Source organism: Gallus gallus, chromosome 12 (genome assembly GCF_016699485.2).
Source record: "Gallus gallus isolate bGalGal1 chromosome 12, bGalGal1.mat.broiler.GRCg7b, whole genome shotgun sequence".
Taxonomy (NCBI): Eukaryota; Metazoa; Chordata; class Aves; order Galliformes; family Phasianidae; genus Gallus; species Gallus gallus.
The window spans coordinates 10,686,697-10,708,863 of NC_052543.1; the positions used below are offsets into that span (position 1 = coordinate 10,686,697).

At 47.1% G+C, this 22,167-nt stretch overlaps 1 protein-coding gene across 6 annotated transcripts in view; it reads right to left on the minus strand.

The window, feature by feature from the left end:
* The window catches only part of SLC41A3 (solute carrier family 41 member 3), a 46,032-nt gene that overhangs the window by 17,054 nt on the left and 6,811 nt on the right, over positions 1–22,167 (minus strand). The window contains exons 1-2 of one of the 6 annotated variants that reach the window (XM_015293365.4): positions 6,695–6,977; positions 4,441–4,475 (exon numbers count right to left, since the gene is read on the minus strand). Coding sequence is in view for 4 of the 6 variants with exons in the window: in XM_004944603.5 (XP_004944660.1) it covers positions 4,157–4,447 (291 nt within the window). In the remaining 2 variants the exon portion in view is untranslated. Of the gene's footprint in view, positions 1–25; positions 1,053–4,156; positions 4,476–5,995; positions 6,090–6,694; positions 6,978–22,167 lie in introns of those variants that run through there. The other 5 variants (XM_004944603.5, XM_015293364.4, XM_004944604.5 and 2 more) reach the window with 5 other exon arrangements.

A 22,167-nucleotide genomic window follows, 5' to 3' on the forward strand; every position in this document is an offset into this window, starting at 1 on the left:
GCTGCCTAACCACATGTATACCTACTTGGACAACATCCATCAAGAGCCCAGCAGCTACCATGCCCAAACCAGCCAGAAGGAAGGGCACGAAAATCTGGGAGGCAATGGAGAACGACGTCTCTGGGAGAAATCCACTGGCTGACCTGGTTAGCTTGCAGGTGAAACCTCTCAGTTTCTGGCCATGAAAGCACAGCTCCAGTTCCAACTGGGTGACCACCATGGTCAGCCACTGCTACCCCATGCTCAGCAGGGCAAACGGGGCAGATCAGGACATCACATGGATCTTCCTGGTCGCTCGCTCTGGAGTCAAAAGCAATGTTTTTACTCAAGCTCCAACAATGATGCCGAACTGCTTTATCTTCTCCTCCTCCTAGGAGCACGTCCTGAGGGTTGCAGCAAAGGTATCCTCCAAAATTGGTTCAGCTGGGTTGAGCCCAGGTGGCAGCAAACTCGATGGTCACTATTTCTCCGCGATATATCCAGGGGGGAATTATAAAAGATAAAAGAAGATCGTAGAGATGTCTGTGGACGAATAGCAACGAGCCCACACCCCATTCAGCTCCCACCACCTCGGTAAAAACCAGTAAGACCTGCTCAGGCTACAGCACTGAAAGAGTGACAGGTCATGCAAGAATCCTTCAGCGTGCTCGAACGCACCAGTGTCCTTTCTCCTCAGGTTACATTTCTTGTCAGCCCGCGGCTCGCCTTTGATAGGACAGTTTAATATATAAACCCACTGTGAACCGTCCCCGCTTCCCTCACTCCCACCACAAACGACGTTGAACTTTTCTTGCTGTCCCAGTGCCGAAGAGGTGGGGAGTTAACAACCAGATCCGTTTTGCTCTCCCCCAAGGTGAAGGAAGGTCAAGGAAAACACGAGTCCATGTTTCTCCCGGGCTGACAACATCACGCAGGTCCCATCCGCAGGCGAGTGGCACAGCTGAACAGACTGGAGAGGGGATCTGCCTTTCCAGACCCCGTCCCCCCTCGTCCCCTCCGTGTCTCAGCAGGATGGAACGATCGTGCTGTGCCAGCTGTACCTCTGAATGACTGGCTTTCAGGGGAGAAAAAAAAAAAATCCAGAGAACCAGCCAATAAGCTTCAAAAGCGAACACCCTTATCTGCTGTCATCACTTCAACTTTCTGCTAGTTTGCAAAGGCCAAGATAAGAGTCATAGCTAGAGCTTATTTAAGGTAGCTCTGTAATCTCACTGCTCCACAGGCAAGGCAGAGAAAGGGCGCGCGTTTCCGGGGCACGCAGTGAGCAGGTCTCCCTTCCCGTCCTACAGCAGAAGGCTCCTCTTCTGCATGCTCCCAGGAACATATTGTCATCAAAGGGGGGGGTCTCACCCCGGAGTCTCTGTGGTCGTACAGCTGACACAAGCCCAAGCACCAGAGCTGCACCACAGCCACATATGGCCAAGGAATTTGTATCCTACTCAGTGACAACTGAAGTGAACGCTGCAACTCAAAGTCAAGCACGAGGGGAAGAAGTCAGGGCGTGCTACTGGTGCTCCTTTCTAGCAACTAATGAGGGCAAGCTAACCGAACCACAGGGTCAAAAAGCACAATTTAGAACACAAGGGTACAGATCAGTTTAGCAGAATGGCAACTGAGCTTCTTCACTATTCAACTATAGGTTCAAACCCAGCTATGCCCTACTGAAAGCAAACAAGTGAAAGCATATGTTCACAGTCAAGTTTCTCAGCCCAGTTCAAATTCAATGTTTAAATTGCACCGCCTTACTGATACATTTTGTGTTAATTATCCCCTTCCCTGATGCTCTGCAAAGAGATGTAAAAGATCAACGACTCACGGACTCTGCCCCATGCCTGGGTCCCCAGAGCTAAGTGCATTAGCAGGGTTGGACAGAGCAAAGCATACTTCCGCCTTGTAGGTAAACAGGGAAATAAGGATACTCTCAGCCGCTGGGATGGCACGTTTCTTTTGGTCTGATATGACATACCGATACACCAAGCCTATGGGCTGGGATGGCACAGCACATCTCTGCAAGCACAGCAGAGTGGGAAACAGAAGCTATGAATGGAAACTCTGTCCTTTCCATGTAGGATTTTGGGACAGCCCCAAAAGCCTTCCCCACACCTCGCTAGCTTGGTGAGCGCGTGCACCTCTTCCACCTAACAATAGCCTGGTGAGCTGAAAGCTGACACGGGGAGTACACTTCAGCTAATCTAACTGAAAAAAAGTCCACAATAGCTGGAAGAGGGAGGTTAATAAAAATCCGGTAGCAACCACACGTGACCTGATCCCTTTATGCCAGCCAGGAACTTGGAAGCAAAGGCATGAAGGCTCAGTTCTGGTTAGAAACTGGAGACTTCGAGGAAACGAAGAATAAAGAACAAGCTCTGGGCAGCAGCCATGGGTTTCCAAAGGTCTGATAACACGCACAACTTATGTCACCATATCTGCCAACTGGATTGGCTGACAGGTAGAAACGTTAATGCAAAGGAAATATCAATGAGACCGAATGACTCAAACGACATTAAAAACCACAGCCTGTTCCAAAGCTTCAATATGGCACGGTTTATGAGTTTATCACGCTTCGGCTCTCTGTTTCTAAGCAAGCGCCATAAAAAGCCTTCGATCGATGAATCATTGTACGGAAAGGTAATTGGTTCAGGTGACCCGTGCCTGTATGCTGGATCATTTCATTATGCATTTAGCAAAACTCTGCTCAAGTCCCACGCCATTACTGCCAGGAAGGAGATATATCACATTTTCCTGGCAAGGAGATGCACTGTATGTGCCCGCAAAGAAATGCACGGTGCCTGAGAAGTGCGTTGCAAAGCAGCCAGAAAGAGATTACAACCAGCTGGGGAAAAAGTGTTCCTTGTGGCTGTACCACACTTCATAGCAAACCCTAGGGATGTGCTCTGCTGCCCATCTCTGCACACAAATACCCTCACTGGCTCCACCCTGAGGAACCAGCCAACAGGTAGCATTGCTTCAGACCAGCCGAAGCAGAAACAGCCTCATTGGCGGGGACCTCATCCTGTCCCACATCTCCATGTGCTGCTGCAGTGCAAGAAAAGGCACAGAAAGGGCTCTGATTCCCTGATGAGACACATCCAAGTCCATACTTATCCACGGAAAGTCACTGTGCTAACTGCCAAAGGCCTATTTTTTCTAATGTGATGTTGCGTGGTTCGATTTCCCAGGCCCTAAGAACTAACATGAAGCTTCCTTGTGAGCTCTTTATTTGCATAAAACAGAAACCAGATTTTTGTGGCTTCAGAGGAATAAGAGGTTTGTTTCACATTCTGTTTAAATTAGTGGCGCAGTCCTTCCTAAGAAAAAAAAACAACAAAAACACTCTAAAGGAAGAAAACTCTTCCAACATCATAAATCCATCTGCAGTTTCTCACTGCAATCTCACGATGGGAGGTAACATGTATTTAATGTCAGAAATCCACAGGAATGAGCAAGTTCAACCACTCTGAAAAGTAAAAATGAAAGTCACAGACCTGTGCAAGTCAAGCAGCTGCTCGAGGCTCAAAACTCTCAGAACAGTCATAGAATGATAGTCATACAATCACTAAGGTTGGAAAAGACCACTAAGATCATCCAGTCCAAACATTAACCCATCACCACCATGCCCACTGTTTAAGGAGACCAAAGGTCTGCTGCTTGGTTCTGGACTTGCCCTGATGTTCTCTGAAGTCGAAGTCTGCCGGGTAGTGAGCACGTGTTAAGGTCAGTTGAGGGCACTGTGTCACCATCCTTAAGCCTCTACAACTCTTCTAGCTTAGGGAGGTCAGCCCTGGGCTAATAGCAAAAGAACACTGCTCCAGATTTGTGAAAGTTGTCAGTACAAGCACAGTAGTTTCAGTATCACTGCACTTAATAGCTCAGGGCAGTCTGACCCAGCAGCTTGCTGGTTAGATAACACGTGTTAGCAAAACACACGCGGCACTCAGAGTCACCTACAGCACAAGGGCAGTTTATAATCTAGGTATTAACTGCAGTTGTTAATTGTCTATAATCAGGTGTTCATTGCTGCTATAAAGCTCTGCACTGCTTTGCCACGGTAGGTAAGGTCTGCTCCCAACTGTCACACAGTCTTCACTTGCTATCCCCAGAGCAAATCCCGTACCTACCCCACGCCAGATGCATCAAATCAGCTCCCATCCCTTACCTGAACATAATCCAACACCATGCCTGCCAGGACCATGCCAAGCCCAGCCAGGAGGTAGGGCAGCAGCACCTGCAGGCAGATCGCACCAGCTGACTCTTCCCTTGATTTTGCCATGGACACTTTCTCCCCAGCCAACAGCTTCTGCTGGGCAGGCAGAGAGACATCCTCTGCTTCCTGGCTGCCAAGCCGGCTCTCTCTGTGTTTACCCTTGCCCTTTGCTTTGTGCCTGGATCGCTCTCCATTCCTGGTTCTGCCCTCTTTTTTCCTCTGCCGAGCTTCCTCACCTTTCATGGTGGCTTTCTTGAATCAAGGAATTTTTCTGAAAAACAAAGTCAGAACCCATGAGATGATGAAAAAAGGTACAGGATGAATCAGGCACTGGAAACCCCCTGGTATTTTAGTCAGTCTACTAACCTCAAGGCAAATCACCACCACCACCCTAGATGCTCTACCAACCCAGATACTGGCACTTACTTTTACCTTGAAACCAATCCTAGAATGGACTGGTTGGAAGGGACCTCAAAGATCACCTCGTTTCAACCCCCTGCCACAGGTCGGTTGCCAGCCATGGGATTAGGCTGTCCAGGGCCCCAACCAGCCTGGCCTCGAACACCTCCAGGGATGGCACTTCCACAGCTTCTCTGGGCAACATCTTCCAGTGCTTCACCATCCTCCGAGTGAAAAATGTCCCCCTAACATCTAACCTAAACCCATTTCCCCTTGTCCTGTCACTATTTCATTCCTCTCCAATCTCTCCTTCTATAACCACCATCTCTCTTCCCAGGCCTGCGCTCACACCAGAGTACTCATTGGGCATCCTGCCTACCATAACTGGGGATACCCAGAAGGCTGGGAAGGGTGCTGTGGGTAACCCTGTGTTCTGGGCCAACCAGTTCTCCTGCTGGGGGGTGATGAGGGGGCTCAACAGAACCCAACTCTTTTTAGCATCTGATTGCTGGCCATGATCTGGGAGAAGGTCACACCCTGGTCATCCGGCAGTACAGAAAAGGGAATAATCCACACCTAGTGTAACAGAGCAAGCTGCCAATCACTCCTCAATAATAGGTTAGAATCACGGAATTGTTCGAGTTGGAAGGGACCCGTAAAACTAGCCCAACTGCCCTGCACTGAACAGGGACATCAAGAGCTCCATCAGGTGCTCAGAGCCCATCCAGCCTGACCTTGGCTGTCTGCAGAGATGGAGCACCCACCACCTCTCTGGGCAGCCTGTGCCAGTGCCACACTGCCCGTATTGTAAAAACTTCTCTCTCATATCCAATCTAAATCTCCCTCCTTTTAGTTTGAAACAAGTTTCCCGTGTCCTATCAGGCTAATTCTTCTATCTTCTGTCCAATCTGAATACTTTTGTTCCCTCTTGCGCTGTTTTTTTTGACACACATGCATGTCCTATGAGACTCACCCCCCTACACACAACCTGCCCTGACTCCACAGCATCCTCCAAGACATAATAAACATGCCAAATCATTATCAGTCTCCCCTTTCCTGCCTCTATATCTCATTTATTGCTATAACTCAGCTACCCTTGCCTGCCTCGCTAACGGCACAGGCACTGTCCCAAATCTTTCCCCATCACTTCTCCCATCACCCGCTCAGGCTAAGGGCTGCCTGCTGCTCTCCGCTGCTCTCATTCTCAAGACGCGCCCCAGATGCTCAACCTCAGCTTCCCCACCGCAATCCATCCTCTTCCTGCTCAACATCTGGGGAGGCGCCAGACACAGCTGGGCGGAGGAGGAGGAGAGAGGAGGATGGACAGCCTTAATCCCCATCTCCAGGAGGAAACCCTCCCCGCGTCCTCCCCCTCAACCCCCCGGCGCTTACCGGCTCGGAGCCCTCCCCGGGCTCTGCCCGCGGGCGCAGAGGGACCGCCCGCCACAGCCGGGGCGCGGCTCGGAGCCCGCCCTGCGCGGCGGCCGCGGGTTCGAGCCCGGCCCCCGACGGCTCGGCGGCATGGGCGGTGCGGAGCGGTGAGTGGCAGCCGCCGGGCCGGCCCCAGAGCCGGGCACGCACCGGGGGCGCGGCGTGCGGGCGGGCAGCGGCCGTAACCGCTCCGTCATCGGCATTGTTATGGCCCTTCCCGTTCCCGGCAGGCCTAGGGTTGGGACTTTGTCTGAAGAACTCCCGGGCACGCTCGAGAAATGGGCCCTGCAGGGAAATGCCCGGGGATCCAGGAGGGTCCTGCTGCCCCCTGGCCCCATGGCAGCAGGAGAGGTGAAACAGAGCACGTTGAGAACAAACCACATTTGTTTTCCTTCTTTATTCCCACCCTAGTTCTGGCATTTAAAGAGCTCTTGTTTCAGGTTCCCTGTGCAAAAGCCTTTCTCCCGTGCAATCAACAGCAAAATGCCCATTGAATTGGTTTCACCCCCTCCATAACAAATCAGCGTCAGCCCTGTGATTGCAGCATCCATCACACTCAAGCACATAAATCCCATTAAGCACTGAAGGAACCGTACTCATGCATGTCTCGTGAATCACGCGGCTCGTATTTCCAGAACAATTGAGGATATTAAATCATACCTCAGTATCACAGCAACACTATATCCTGCCGAAGTCCATTGGATGCCAAACTGTGTTAAAGAGCTCCGAATGACAAAGCGGTGCCCCCAGGCCCACAGGCTGTGGCTCAATCAGGGCACACCAATGGGGGCTGAATGCTTTTGTAAGTGACAGTAACGAAACCCCGCAGCTGCTGAGTGCATCACCTGGCGAATGGCACTGCTGTAACCACGAGGCTTAAGTTTCAGCTCACTTGGTGTAATTTTATGTCTTCCTTTTGCAGCCTTGAGAGTGGTCAGAAGACAGCGTTTTCCAATGGGAAATAAGAGAGGAAGGGACACGGATTAAGACCCCACGACCTTGCCAAGCCATTTTTAGAACCGTAAGATGTATTCTGCTATCACTTTACCACTGAGCTTCGAGAAAAACATCTACAGAGCAAGCAGAATGCCTCCTGGGAAGTGACTGACATGGGCATGCTGGTGACAGGATGCCATGAGGGATCTCCCACCTGAGTCCAATCACAGGAGCTCCCAACACCCTGCCAGCCCCTGTCCTAGGCACAGGAGGAGACACAACCACGTCCTGCCCCCAATTCCCAGTGTACCACCTGGGTATATCTCTGAGAACATCACACATTCCCCGAAGCCCAGCAGCACTGTTTAGATACGTCCCTGCCTTTGACGCAAGAGAACGGCTGCTGGACCTTGATTGCAAACAGAGCCCCCGTGACCTGGGAGCCCCTGAGCTCCCAGATAGGACAGCTCGGCTGCTCACTGCTGTTTGGGAAGTGCTCAGCAGCACAAAGCTGAGCAACTCCACGCTTAAACGATTTCCCTCCCCACTGAGCTATGTTTATGTGTGCTACCATGTTCTGCCATAGAGGTGCAGGGAGCACCACCAATGCCAAAGCACAAGGGGACTCATTGCACTCATTCCTGTTTCTTTCCACAATGCTTACAAAGACTTTTCCTCAATTAAAAAAATAAAATAAAATAAAAAGTTTCCTGCCACTCCTCCATATCACCTCACTCCTGGACTTAATTTTTGACAGCAAACCCTTCAGCCAAGCAGAGGGGAATTTTACAGCTCTTTCCATTATTCTGTCCAGAGATTGCAGTTAGCCTCAGTGACGTACCTGGTGACTGTGAGGCTGTGCAAGTTCCCTTGCCACCACTGGGCTGCACTAAGGCTGCTGGTGGCTGCTCCACATCTCCCTGGGCTGCAGTCCCACCATGACCATGCTCATGGACACCTGGCAGCTGCAGTGCAAGGGTGCAGGAAGAAATATTCCAACTCTAGCTTTTCTCCTTTGAAAGACAGTGTGAGCTAGTAGGACTTAAAGTATCATTTGGAAGCCTGTGTGCAGAGAGAAATAGGCAGTGCCCAACACACTCCTCTGACCACATCACTCAGTGCCACATCTCTATGGTTCTTGAACACCTCCAGGGACGGTGACTCCACCACTCCCTGTGCAGCAGTGCCACTGCATCACCACTCTTTCTGAGAAGAAATTGTTCCTAATATCCAATCTGAACCTCCCCTGGAGCAACTTGAGGCCATCACCTCCCATCCTATCAACTGTTATCTGGGAGCAGAGCCTGACCCCACCTCACCACAGCCTCCTTTCAAGCAGTTGTAGAGGGCGATAAGGTCTCCCCTGAGCCTCCTCTTCTCCAGACCAAACTATCCCAGCTCCCTCAGCTGCTCCCCATAAGACTTGTGCTCCACGCTCCTCACAGCTCCATTGCCCTTCTCTGGACAAGATGTTTATATTGTACGAGGCCCTTTTACTCCTAGCCTGCCATTAGATGGCAGCAATTGAACATGGAATGAGAACTCACCGCTCTGCTGGTGCGGAGATTTCACACTTTTCACTTGTAGGTCAATGGCCCAGGTCAGGAAGGGCCAGAGACTTCCACAGTCCAACAGCTGCTCAGCCTCTCTGAGAGCAATCTGTGGGTTCCCATTTCTTATCTTACGGACAAGTGTCTGTCTCATCACTGGCACTGATTGGCACCTCCACCCGAAACACCAACAGAGAGGCAGAGGATGCTCCTAAAAGGCAGAGGATGCTCCTCGTGCTCGAGGTGATACGACAAAGGGGAGCGCTCATCTCCATTCACAAGCCTACTCTCAGCAACAAAGCCAGAATGCATTGGCTCTGTTCCCTCTGCAAGCGAATAAATGCCGAAAGTGATCTCATTCTGGACATGAGGGTGACAGTTGGGGTCTTTCAACAGATCAAATTAATTGGTTATTAATTGAGGATACGATATCCAGATAGACTAATGATGGCGCAACCAAATCCTGTCAAGTGTTGTAACACACGTGTTATTTACGGCCTCTGTAACTGCAGGGACAAACTCCATCCAGAACTGCCTTACAAGGTGACCTAATTTGGGAAAGAAAACAGATAGGATTTTCTCACAGTAGAAGATACCTCACTGTGACTCTTTCCCTTACATTTTTAAGCCCTGTGAGGGACTGGAACAACTGATACTCTCCAGAGAAACACATGAGATAAGAAATGAGCCCAGAAAGCATGTGATTGTGATATAGTTCAAGCCTGTGTGTGTATCACTCAGCTCGTCTGTTAAGACTGGAGAAGCATGTCACTACAAAAATCCCTCTGGGCAGCTGGGCACCTCTCCAGTGCTCCGATTTCCCTCGTTGCTGATGAATCAGCCTCTTTTCAGCTAACTTACCTCCAAAGCTCGTTTTGTTGGAAACCGAGGGAGCTCAGGGAGCAGGGCTCTCTCCGTGCATAACAATGACCTATTTTAGATACTTCTCCTCACACGGTCATGGAGAAGGAGCAGCAAGAGAGCGCTTCTATCCAAGAGGCATTTCCTGGAATAGGTCCTAAACAATGTCGGCCCATTTCCATTTTGAGACCTGACATTTTGTGGTGCCAATGCCTGCACACAACAGAAGATGCCAGTGAGACTCAGGGATGGGATCCTGCTGCCTCATTCCAAGGACACACACCCAGGCCCTCCGCACACGTGGCTGTTCTCACAAACAGCCCTTACCGTGGAAGCTGATAACGCTAAATGGGAAATCCTGGTACAGAATGGCAAAGGAGACCAAGGGGATGCTTTCCACCTCCGGGCATGTTTACATTGCTTGGCTTTCTCAGCTGTCACAAGCAATGCAGCATGAGAACCAGAGACATGCATCACGGAATTCATCCTTTCCCAAGCTCTCTGCTGCCTGATGGTTTCCCCAGGCTGAATTAGTTGTGCAGCTCTGCATGACGCTGCAGGAAAGATGCACCTCATGCCCCAGAAGGAACGCTTGGAAAGAGGAAATAGATCACATGTCGTCTCACCTTTGAGAGATGGGCAATTGCCTGAGCCAGAGAAGGTGCAAAACCTTTTTCCCCCCACAGATAGCATCCTGAGACCAAAACATAAGAAAAAGCAAACTACCATGCAGTCATTGCATACTATAATTTAACCCAAACGTCACATGCAGCTCAGATCCAGGCTAGAATCCAGTGTTTTCAATTCATTTTTGGCTGATTCCTCGCAAGGCCAGGAGGGAACGATGTCCTGTGTGACTCAAAGGACACAGTGCACCTTTAGATGGGTTGAACTGCAGCATTTCTGTTGCAAAAGCACTCACCCTACATTAAAACAGCCAGTGGCAGAAGAATAAGCCACTGTGCACTTCTTTATAAGGCTGAATTTGTCTGCCTTCAACTTCCAGCCCACTGATGCACTCATCTCCTTATGACTACCCAAGCTCATTTCCAAACTAGCACTTCTCTTGTGTCTCTCACCATCATGCAGGCAGATAAGCTTCCATTTACTCGTGTGCTTCTCCCTAAACTCACCCCAATTAACTAACATCTTTCTAGTCTGCTTCTGAGTGGAGCTCAATATTGGTCAGCAGTGCTGAATCCAGGCAAAACCAAACCTTTCTGTGACAGCAGAAGACTTCACCCATCAATCCAGTGAGCTGGACCTCTAGAGACTGGCACATCATCCCATGAGGTTTCGTGACTAAAGTGCTATGTGGCATCTTTTCATGAATCACCTGTAAGCTCTTCCATTATTCTGACCTACACGTCTTCATCAGCTCTTAAATGCAGACGGATAGCACAACTTTCTTCCTGGTCTCCTGGAGCTTTTCTGTCCTTCTCCATTTCTCACTGCCATTGATGTCTAAAGCAAGTAAGAGGGAGAGAAAAATAAAAGTCAGGGTGTTCCTAGCTACCAAGAGGTAACTACTCAAATGTATTAATGGTGAGAGCACACATGCCTCATTCAACTAACAATTTTAAGTATTAAGAGGAAGCATTCTTCCTGACCCTTGAAGACACATAGGATATCATGGTGAATTATCACCCATAGCCATCTCGGCATGTTTCATTTAGCATAACTGCACCTATGCCAGGAAACAAGACGGCTGTATTTGTGCTAAGCACATCAGTACCCTGTAGCGTACCTGAGAAGGAAAGGCAAAAGCTGGCAGTACTCAGTCTTGCTTGGATCATAGTGACCACTTCAAGGCTACCTGCAAAGCCATTCAAGACCATGTAAAACCCAAAGAGTCTTGTTGCAAGACAGTCCTGTAACTGATACATCTCATCTCTGATTTCTTCAGTGCTTTGTGCAGTAAGAAATCTTTCTGCTGGGATGGAACAGCTCTAGAAGTAGGTAATGGAAGCACTGTTTCTACCATTCAGCTCTGCATGGGAATGATTTTTTAAAGAAAGACAGTGATCCTTTTACTGAATCTTTTTTATTTGTAGCTGTTAAAATAAACCATCTTTCAAAACACTCAGTCCCAAAGAATGTTGGGCACTGTTAAATATATTTAGAGACCTATCATTGCTCCCAAGGAGAAGAAACAAAGCTCTCATCCAGCATCCTTTCCCCACAGAAGAATGCCTCTTACTTAAGAGGAATTAAATCTAGATGGTTATTCCTTAGGGCACAGCTGTGCTGTAGAGATTTTAAGTAAATCACAAATGAACATTTTGAAATCTCTCTGTGGTTTGTTAGGATATTTCCTCAGGCAACCATTTCATCCTTGCTTTTTTCCAAACTGTGTTCTGAACTGTTGCATTTGACTGCTTCACTGTATGCTGCTGCAAATGGCTGCAAACATTCCTGTCCTGGTTTTGGCTGGAATAGAGTTAATTCTCCTTCACAGTGGCTGGTTTGATGCGGTGTGGATATAGGAGAAAAACAATGTTGATTTACCTCCAAGCAATACTGTTTGGCAAAACAGAGTATGCACACAAACCGATGTGGCAGGTCTGAATGGCAGAGGAAATTAGTCAAGGGATGAAGAAACCCTTTCACTCCGAGGTTACCAATTATAGTTGTATTCAGAGAAGCAATAGCTAGGAGTCATTAGAAGCTAAAGATTGCTTGGTGGCATCTGGAATGAGTTGCTGGGCTCAGTCCAGCCCCTGCTTGACAGGTGTTCCAGAGAGCACCATGAGAAATGGCCTGAGGCTTGGCCAAGTCAACAAGTCTTAGCAGAAAACAGGGGGCTTGAATGGGATTATGAGGATTAAGCAGAGTCATTTGTTACCAAGAAGCAGCATTTAAGAAGGACAGTTATAGCCACAGGCTTTCAAGGGCACCTTTTCAACACTGTTGTCTAAGAAGGCAGGTACAGTTTTGTGTGCCATGTGTCAACACATTCCAAACATGTATGCATAATAACTCTATGCAGTTTGCAAATACATTTTAACCCTCAAACATTCCAATGCAAAACTCCCATAAGGCAGCATTTTGGCCTTTAGGAAGCCACAAGAGGCACCAAGTTCAACTCAGTTCCATGGATTTGTGGATGGACTTAATAGAATCACAGAATCCTAGAATGGCTTGGGTTGGAAAGAACCTTAAAGATGATGTAGTTCCAATTCCTCTGCTGTGAGCTGGTTGCCAACCACCAGGCTAGGCTGCTCAGGGCCTCATCCAACCTGGCCTTCAACATGTCCAGAGATGGAGCATCCACAGCCTCTGTGGGCAATGTGCCAGTGCCTCACCTCCCCCTCAGTGAAAAACTTCCCCCGACATCTAATCTAAATCTCTCCTCCATTAGGTAAAACCATTTCCCCTTGTCTGACCATTTTGTACTTCTCCAGGCAGGGATGGTTACCCTGACAGCACCCTCACACACTGCAGTCTTTTCTCAGCCAGCCCTTGGTCACCCAGAGAGCAACACATCACCATTGCTGTATTGTTACGGATTAATGCTCAAGAGCAGAATCTATGGGTTGGGTAGTAGGGAAGGCACATTAGTAGTGTATGAATAATAGAACAATACTGTGATGCCTTCCATCTGCCTGCTCACCTGCAGACTCTTGCTCAGCACCATTCCTTTGTGTGAGCCCAAATCTGACACTCTCCCCACTACGAAAACCCCCAGCAACAACTTTTTCCAGCACTTCCAGTTCTATTTCAGTGGTGACTTTTCTCCCACACATCACACATTGATTTCCTGCTCTTTCTTTCCCCCATCGGTGCTAATTCCCTGCATAGAAGCAGTGCCTGCAGGCCCAGCACAGCTCAGCAGCTCTGCTCGCAGCTTGGCACATCACTCACAGGAAGATAGGAGTGAGGGGAAAGCTCACGTCCCTGCTTTGAGCTGCAGTGTTCTTGCAACAGGGGAAGCAGGCTTACAGTTGCCTGCCACAGCTCTGCACCAGAGGCTGATCAGGTTCATTTGGGGCCATACCAGGTTCTCCTAAAAAAAAGTATTTATTTATAATGGACCTGTGAGATGGAAAACTGGCTTCTATATTTAATAGAAAGTGCTCCCAGCAGATTAACCCTGGCAGTATAGGGCTTTGGGACTCGCTGGGTTCTTTTTGAGTATGTGCTACTATACTTATCCTCTTTCTAGGTCTAATCCTCCACAGAGCCAATGTCTGATAGCACGACTACTTACTCTTTAGAGGGCAGCTAGTTTATTTTCAGCCTCTCAAACCAACCAGGCTTCACCTGGAAGAAAGAGAGGCAGGAATTTTCTAGGGTTTCTTTTTGGAATTTCTTTTAATTTTGAAAAATAAAACTATTCTCAAACACACCCTTGATACTATGTGCTATAGCTTTAGATATCACACATCCTAGGACACTTTGGAAAGACCACTCCTCTTGTGATGCCAAACTCTAACAGGCATGTTCCCACGTGAACAACAAGGTTAGAATCATAAAGGTTGGTAAAGATGACTAAGATCATGGAGTCCAACCCCAACCCACCCCCACCATGCCCACTGACCACATCCCTCAGTGCCACATCTCTATGGTTCTTGAACACTTCCAAGGATGGTGACTCCACCATTCCCTGGGCAGCTGTACCACTGCATCACCACTGTTTCTGAGAAGAAATTTTTCCTAATATCCAACCTGAACATTCTAGGCATTACTTGAGGCCATTACTTCTCGTCCTATTGCTGTTACCTGGGAGATGTTGACCCCACCTTACCACAACCTCCTGTCATGGAATTGTAGAGAATGATAAGGTCTCCCCTGAGCCTCCTCTTCTCCAGACAGAACCATCCCATTCCCTCAGCTGTTCCCCATAAGACTTGTTAGAAACACCACATCAGATGGGCTGGGGAAATCACCCTTCCAAGTACAATTGTCTGAGTATTTCCCATGACTGGAAAGTCACTAAGTACAGCAACACAGTAGCTGTGATGCCCACGTGTAGGTAACAGCTAGGTGCAGGCAGATGCTTCACCTACAGCTGCCTGTGGAGCTGCCCTGCACTGCAAAGCAGCATCTCCGGAATCAGACATGAGAGCACAACAGGACAAAATGCTACAAGAGGAGGGGCGTCACACATGGGTGCAGATTGAAGGAATAAAGCTTGGCATGCTGCTGATATCCCAGTTCCAGCGTGGGTGATTTACATTCCTCAAACCTGCATTTCTACTCCCGCTTCAAAGTTCTGCAGTGCCTGATCTCTACCTTGTTATGAACTGCTGTGCCAGGCTGGAGAAAGCGCTGCTGTAACATTCAGTCCCAGACACGGGTACATTCCAGGAGCAGGGGGACACTATTTCTGTGCATTTCCTTCTAGGCAGACCAGTTGTGCTTGTTTTGAACCTAACTTTCTATTTGTGAAGGACTTTGGGGATCCTACCCTTTACAACTCGGGTTGCATTTCCGTTGTGGTATGTTTAATGAAACTGAGACACGAGGACTTTTAACTAGCTTATGCAACACCACAGAGATGCCAGCAAAGCACTCCAAGCAGAATACCCACTGTCCTTAGTGCTGTAACCATGAGATTATATCACCTTCCATTTCTCCCTGATCTCTTCTTGTCCAAACCCTTCTCTGTAATGATGAGGAGCACCTTTCCAGCCTCAGACTTCGAGCAGTTGCGTTCACCTCCATGCAAGGAGGTCTTGTCCTGACACAGCGATCACAGACCCTCCAGCAAACTCACTTAGAAATCTGAGTACATCCAAGTGTGTATGTATATATAATATATATAGATAGATATTCTAGTGTTATGCACTCTCTTACACACAGATATATAGGCATATATCTGTGTGTGTGTGCATAACATTAGAATATAGAGAGAAATGTCATACCAGGAAATATGATTTTTTTCATTTGCAGCCTGGACAAAGGAAAAAGACATTATTTCTTGCTTGCATGCCACTGCTGGTTTTGTGCATGGAACCACTTGGTTCTTGAATGCAACAAAGTGCATGTGCTGGTTTTGAGGTGCTGGTCCAGAGCCTGCCCATGGCTTTACAGCCCGCTTGCTGCCTCTAGGTCTCATACAGTGCTGAGATGAACTGTCACACACTGTGGCTTTTCAGGAATCTGTACACTTGCTATTACCCAAAGCTCTGCATCTCTGCCCATAAGCAGAACAATTTGCTTCCCTCTATTAGCAGTGAGTGGTTTATATTAGATTCAAAGCTCTGCTGATTCAGAAAGCATAAGTCATAGCACATGATATACGCTAAATAAATACTTCATCTGTTTACCAAAACCTTTGATATGACCCAGAAGGATGTCTGCACCCTCCAGAGGCAGTATGGTCTTGCTGTTAAGAAAGCTTGGATAAGGCAAGCCAATGCTTACATTTAGCTCTTGGCCACATGCTGCTGGTTTGAGTAGCACTTCAGTTTCCTGTGTCTCTATCTCCTCATTTATGCTATAGGGATAATTACAATTAACAACTGAGCGTGGTCTAGAGTAAAGCCTTCTTAAGCAATTGGGTGAAAAAAGCTGCAGACACATGAGACACTGAATTTATGGATTTTTATTCCATTAGTTGTTAGTTTCTGCCACAAACAGGACCCAAAACAGCTTTGATATCTTAAGGGAAGATCTATTTATGTACTTGTGTGCTAAGCAGAAAATAGAGTCCTTGAAATGACAGGCAAGTAGGTTTCTCTGTTTGGAGGTCTTGGCTAATAACGAGAGCCCTCATGCATTTAATGCACCCCTGGGCCAAAGGAAAGGGACGTGTGAATGGACCCTGCCCTGCACTGCCCGGAAACTCCAAGCTGGCAGTGAAGCAGTTCAGAGTAACAAGAACCATAATAGGTATGCAGGCTCTGTGCTTTCCATATTTGTGAGCCTGTTTGGAGCCTGCGGCAGCAGCGTTAGTAGCACATTACATCTTGTGATCCGCTCTGTAATAATATGCCTGAACAGACGGTGACATTAAGGCTGAGGGAGACGTTCTACGACATGCAGGCAGGGATGAAGGTAATAATTTAATGAGCTTTTGAGGAATTTGCACCCTCCCAGAAGATTCTGGCCGTGAATGAGCATTAAAACAACTTCCTTTCCATCTGTAACACCAGGGGACTATCACTCTAACTGAACAAATACCAGGTCACAAGGCTAAAAACAAACAATACTAGTCCTGTAGAGGTGCAAAAGACATTTTCCTATCTTTCAAATCACCTTATGATTAAATATATTTCATTAATTTGAACTGGGAGAGCCCTTCAGATGTCCCTTGCAGTTTGTCCAAGCAGAAGCAAGAGGCTCCAGCCTTTCTTTCCCAGACAGAGCACCTCTCCAAAACACTTCTAATGTTAGAGACAGCCATCAAGTGTGCCAAAGAACTAGCTATGTGATCAAATGTACTACAATCCTCTCTTCTCTCTTGCACCCCCTGAACATGTTTCAGAATTTTGGGTTTATTTTGTTGCCCCTCAATATAGTAATAATCTACATTAAAATGCTGACAAGCATCTAGAAAGATACAGGAAATTGGACTTGAGCTCAAGAAGAGCTTTCAAACTACAGCATGGTGAAGTTCAGGCCAGCATGCTTCCAAAGATCTCTTCTTGGAAGGATAAACTTCTACATGCACATCACAGTATTATGAAGGTAGGAAAAGACCTCTAAGGTCATCTAGTCCAGCTGTCCATCTACCACCAATATTGTCCACTAAGCACTGTCCCTCAGTGCCACATCTCCATGTTTCTTAACACCTCCAGGGATGGTGACTTGACCTCCTCCCTGGGCAGCCTGTGCCAGAGCATTACCACATGGATGAAATCACTTTCACACTCAATAATTTGCAAACTATGATAAATACTCATAGAATCACCAAGGTTGGAAAAGGACTCCACAATCATCCCCTTTATCTGTCCACCTACCACCAATATTTTCCACAAAACCATGCCCTTATATTGACTAGTTATCTTCCAAAACTAACAAACTACCAATACTCAGAGATGCACTTCAGTCAACTTATGAATTACAGTTAGCTGTATTCTCATTCTCATGCATCCAGTTGAGTTGCTCTGTGTTTTTGAGCTACTGCACATCAGCTCAGCTTTGTAAGACTTTGTCTTTCACAGATAAGAGGGAAAATGTGAGTTGTGAGCACATTAAGCCAGCATAACTTGACTAATATCTAAAGCCCCACAGTGAACATGTCAAAATTGAAACAGGATGGATGCAACTTGCTGAGCATCAAGCAGGTAGGGGAGTCAAGCACCTTCAGGGGACAATGCATTCTATGCATCTTAAACACTTCTGATCAGGAAGGACCCAGCTGAAAAGCAACAGGGATAAACGTCCTTCAGAGAATACAACTCATCACAAGTTTCTAGGTATTCTGGGCTAACACGTTAAATCCCTTGCAGCAACAGCAACCCATAAATGGGACATGTATGCCACAGAGGGAGACAGGGCAGGTCATCATGTTTTTTCCCATTGCCTGAGAAGAAGCCCCAGGCTCACTTCCTGCCCAACCTTAAGTTCAAGTTGTAAATGCAATCCTATCTTGAACTTCAAAAGCCTGCACTCTGGGCTCTAAGTCTCGCCACTGGCAAAAGCCTCACTGGGATGAGTGTGGATTTGCCCCCAAGATGATCCCATGTGGGGTTTTATTCATTCCATGATGAATGATAATGATTTGCTAGACTTGGAACTTAATTGCGGATGGGCATCCAAACAACACCCATGCCTGGGGTGGTTGGAGCTGGGGTTTCCCTGCTGGTTCGCCTCCATGGAACCAAAAGCCAGAATGATGATGATGATGACAATTAAATATTCAGCACTTTACCTTCAAAGCATTCGGTGGATGGCTCAGCCAGTGGCTAGCTAATCAGTGGCACAACGCAAACCATGGCATCAACTATTCATGCCAAAACCCTGTAAGCTACATACAAACATAGGCAATGGGGTTGACAGGTATATTTGTTTTTATTTTGCCCCAAAGACTCCATTATTGCAAGATCCTCAAGCCACAGTAGTAACAACAATAAAAGCTTTTTATAAAGGGGTGTTATGACCTAGAGGCAAACTGGTGGAGAGATACAAATAGATACTCCTAAAGAGAGTACTTTTTATTTTGCAGATGGCTTTCTGAGAAACTCCAGTCTTTCTTCCCTACTGCAAGGGATTTGGCTGGAAACATCTGCATCATTTGCTCTGCCTTCTCAGCTGTTAGAGATATTTGCTCTGTGGCACAGGGGTAATTGAATGTGAGCCCTTTAAAGGTCAGGCACACTCCCAGTAAATGAACTATCAGAAAAGCCACATTTCCAAGCAATCTGAGGGAGGAATGAGTGCTCTGCAAAGCAAGTGGGCTACAAAGAGAGGCACTGCGGGAGCCCACGCTCTGGTTGTTTCAGGTCTGAAGCTTCTCATCCAGAGCATCACAGCGGGTGAACAGAGAAATGCAGAACAAGCACCTAAGAGTACAAGAGATGCCTAGAGAAAGATGTTTGCTCTCCTTGGCTCAGGAAGGGGAAGTTTACCTGCTGCACACTTCTACAGTTCTAAGGAGCTGAAGTTGCTGTATGCCAGAGAGCTTTGGCCTTCACTCTCATCAGTGTCTTGAAGACATTCAGCGTTCTGCAGGAATAGATCCCCTGGCAGGGTCAGGCTCTGCAGTATTCAATGTCCAGTTCTCCCTTTGCTTTTAAGCTGTAGGGAAGTCATGCTTTGCTTGCTCCACAGAGAGATTTCAGAAATGCTGTGCTGGAGGCTGAGGCACTAAGAAGCATGAAATAAGGCTCTTACAAGTGGTAACTCAATTCCATCTTCATCAGTAACAGGAAATTAACAGCTAATGATATCCTACCCAACTGCAATTATGTATTAAGTATAGGCAGTGAATGAGGTAGAGAAACATGAGGGGCTCCTAATCACAGTTATCCAAATTACTCAGTTCTCTTGGTCTACTAAATACCTCATGAGCAACCTCAAGAATAGCACCCATAACAAGATATTTCTACATTTTACTGCTTATGCAGATATCCCAGGAAAGGCAACATGTTTTCCCAAGAAGTTCAGGAGTGCATTTGAAGCCTAATTTATCTTTTGCAACTGAAACAGCTGCTTGGACCAGCAGCTAGAGTATTTCATCATATCAGAGGGTGAGAAACCTGAAGCTTGGCTATCAAAAGGGAAGTTTCCTATTCTTCTTGCACTGTCAGTGTAAGTGAGGCTTAAAGAGCTCATATTAAACTCATTAGCATTTAAATGAACAGCGGTAGGCACAAACAATTCACAGGGTGAACTGTCTGGCCAGATAATGAGCACTATTTAAAACTCACTGAATGCATATAAGGTTTGTAGAACATTAAGTCATCATAGCATCCTCCTGCTGTCATAGAATCACAGAAGCATTAAGGCTGGAAAGATCAATAAAATCATCTAGTCCAATCATCAACCCATGCCTGTGACCATTCTGGACCACGTCCCCATACAGCTTCATACACCACTGAGACCATCCAGCCTCTTTACCTCCTCACCTATTCACAACTGTCTCCTGAAGGTCATAATGGCAAGGTGGCATTGCTCTGCAGCCACAGTTAATGAGTCTAAGAGCATTACAAGGATCTCTCTCTTTTCTGGAGAAATTCAGAGGTTTGACATTTACCAGCAAATAGAGCTCTGGGTTCCACCAAATGCCGTGGTGAAATTTGGGAATCCCTTCTCTACAGAGACCACAAATAAACACTTCACAACTTTCCATCACTGCTCTCCTAATAGCAAAACATAGCATTAAGCAAAACATAGCTTGTTTTCCAGGACCAGCACTGTGGCCTAGAGTATGGCTTCATCTACCACCCCCAGGAATAGCTGGAAAGCAACACAATTAAAACACAGGCTGGGTCACGAGATGGTAAGAAAGGAACCGTGGGTGTTGGTCCAAGTTCTCAAACTCCAAACTACGTAGTCTAACTTGTAGGAACGAGAGAGTAGAGCTCAGGATGCAGAAAGATGAAAACAGAGCCTTTCACTGTGTCCAGCAAGTACCTGTAACTCTGCAATTCCTAATAGAGCCACTGCAGGAAACGAAGAGCCCATGTGAGCTTATACAAGTTGCTGCTTGCTGACACAAATTTCACGTACCATAGCACCCCTGCTCACTTCAGGGGCTGGTTTACATCATTCTTCCCATGACTTTCTCGTGCCTACATCAGACATACTTACTCCCTCCATCCTTGTTTCACACCCACTCCTCCATTTCCTTCCACAACACCTCACTGCCACCCCTTCTTTTTGCAGCACCATCTGTCTAGCATGGACTTGTGTGTGTTTTGCCTCATCACATTCTTTCTGTGAAGCAAGGGAAGGATTTTAGCAAGTCCAAAAATCAAAAACCTCAAGCTAATGATATAAAGAAGTGGTTCTTCCTTTCTGGCTGCCCCACGTTCAGAGGTTCCACCTGACATACTCTGTCAATAGCATAGGAGGAAAAGAGAGAGAGGAGATAGGAGGGGAGTTTTAAGACTGGAGGGAACTTATTTGAATCCTTGCCACCAAACTCCAAATGCTTCCAGGGATGGAGGGGGGAGAACTATAAAAGATAAATATTCTGCATGCCAGACCCATAGAGCATGTCAGCACAGCTCCGCTGCCATCTGGCTGGCTTCACCTCTTCCACCAGGAAAGTCCTTCAAAGGACAGACCCACCGGATACCTATTCGAAATGCAGAGCCAGAAAGATCTCAACCACATAAAAATCAAAGTTTGGTACCAGTAGCGCAATGCAATTTGCACTGGCTGAGGATTTGCTAAGGACAAGTTTAAAGATACAAAGACAAACCTCAAGAAAGGGAGTTTCAGAAGTAAGAACCAAGCTGACTTACAGCCAGCTTATGAACTCCCTCAGCGCCCTTTACTTAGGCAGCTTTCCAATTAGTGTCAATGGAAGTTTTGCCTGAGTAGCAACCAAGTAAAAATAGATCAGAATATCAGCACTCGACCCAGAGCCTCTAATACACAGAAATAGAAAGACACACACACAAATGCAGAGAGGTTAAACCTCTGGAGTGATAATGAGCTTTGATTTTTTGTCAGCCACAAAAATGTCAACTATGCTCCCAGTACATTCCACAATAGAGCAATATTTATATTTGATCTCTACAACAGTTTCACGCTGCAGGTTACATAAGCCAGTCATTCCCCATACAGTAATGGAAACAGACGGCATTTGCCACGGTTTATTTTTTGCATCAGGCATTCTTTGGCAGATACTTATGGGAAACAATATGGCAGGGGAATGGCATTAGACTTCCCCTGTGCAAACGCCAGGGAGGCCGTGAACAAGCAGTACAGGACTTCTGCTCTTTTTTTGGAACTGTTGCAGGAGCTAATGGCTCATCTTGCCCTCTCTGCATACTTGGGACTTGCGTGTTATAAGAGCAGATCCACTAACAGAACAAATTTGGACCCGGTGCCCAGGAAACAACAATGCCAGCAGTGAGCTCTCCCTTTTTTCCAATGCAGGAGGCCACCAAAGCTGTCACTCTGCTCCTGCAGCCCATGGGGTAAAAACCAGCCTTCCCACTAGGACCACTGTTTCCCTGGAAGCAGTCTTCGCAGGTTTTATTGCCAGGAATCAGAAGGCAACAACAGGCTTTAAATCTGCCTCTTCACTATAGCCCATGGTAAGCTGTTTTTCTGTGTGCATCATTGCCTACAAACTCCAAAGGAATGCAAAGGCTGGAGTTTTACCAAGTCTTTTGCTCTCAGCAAACATGTATGATTATTTTTTGCATCCTTGCTGGAAAG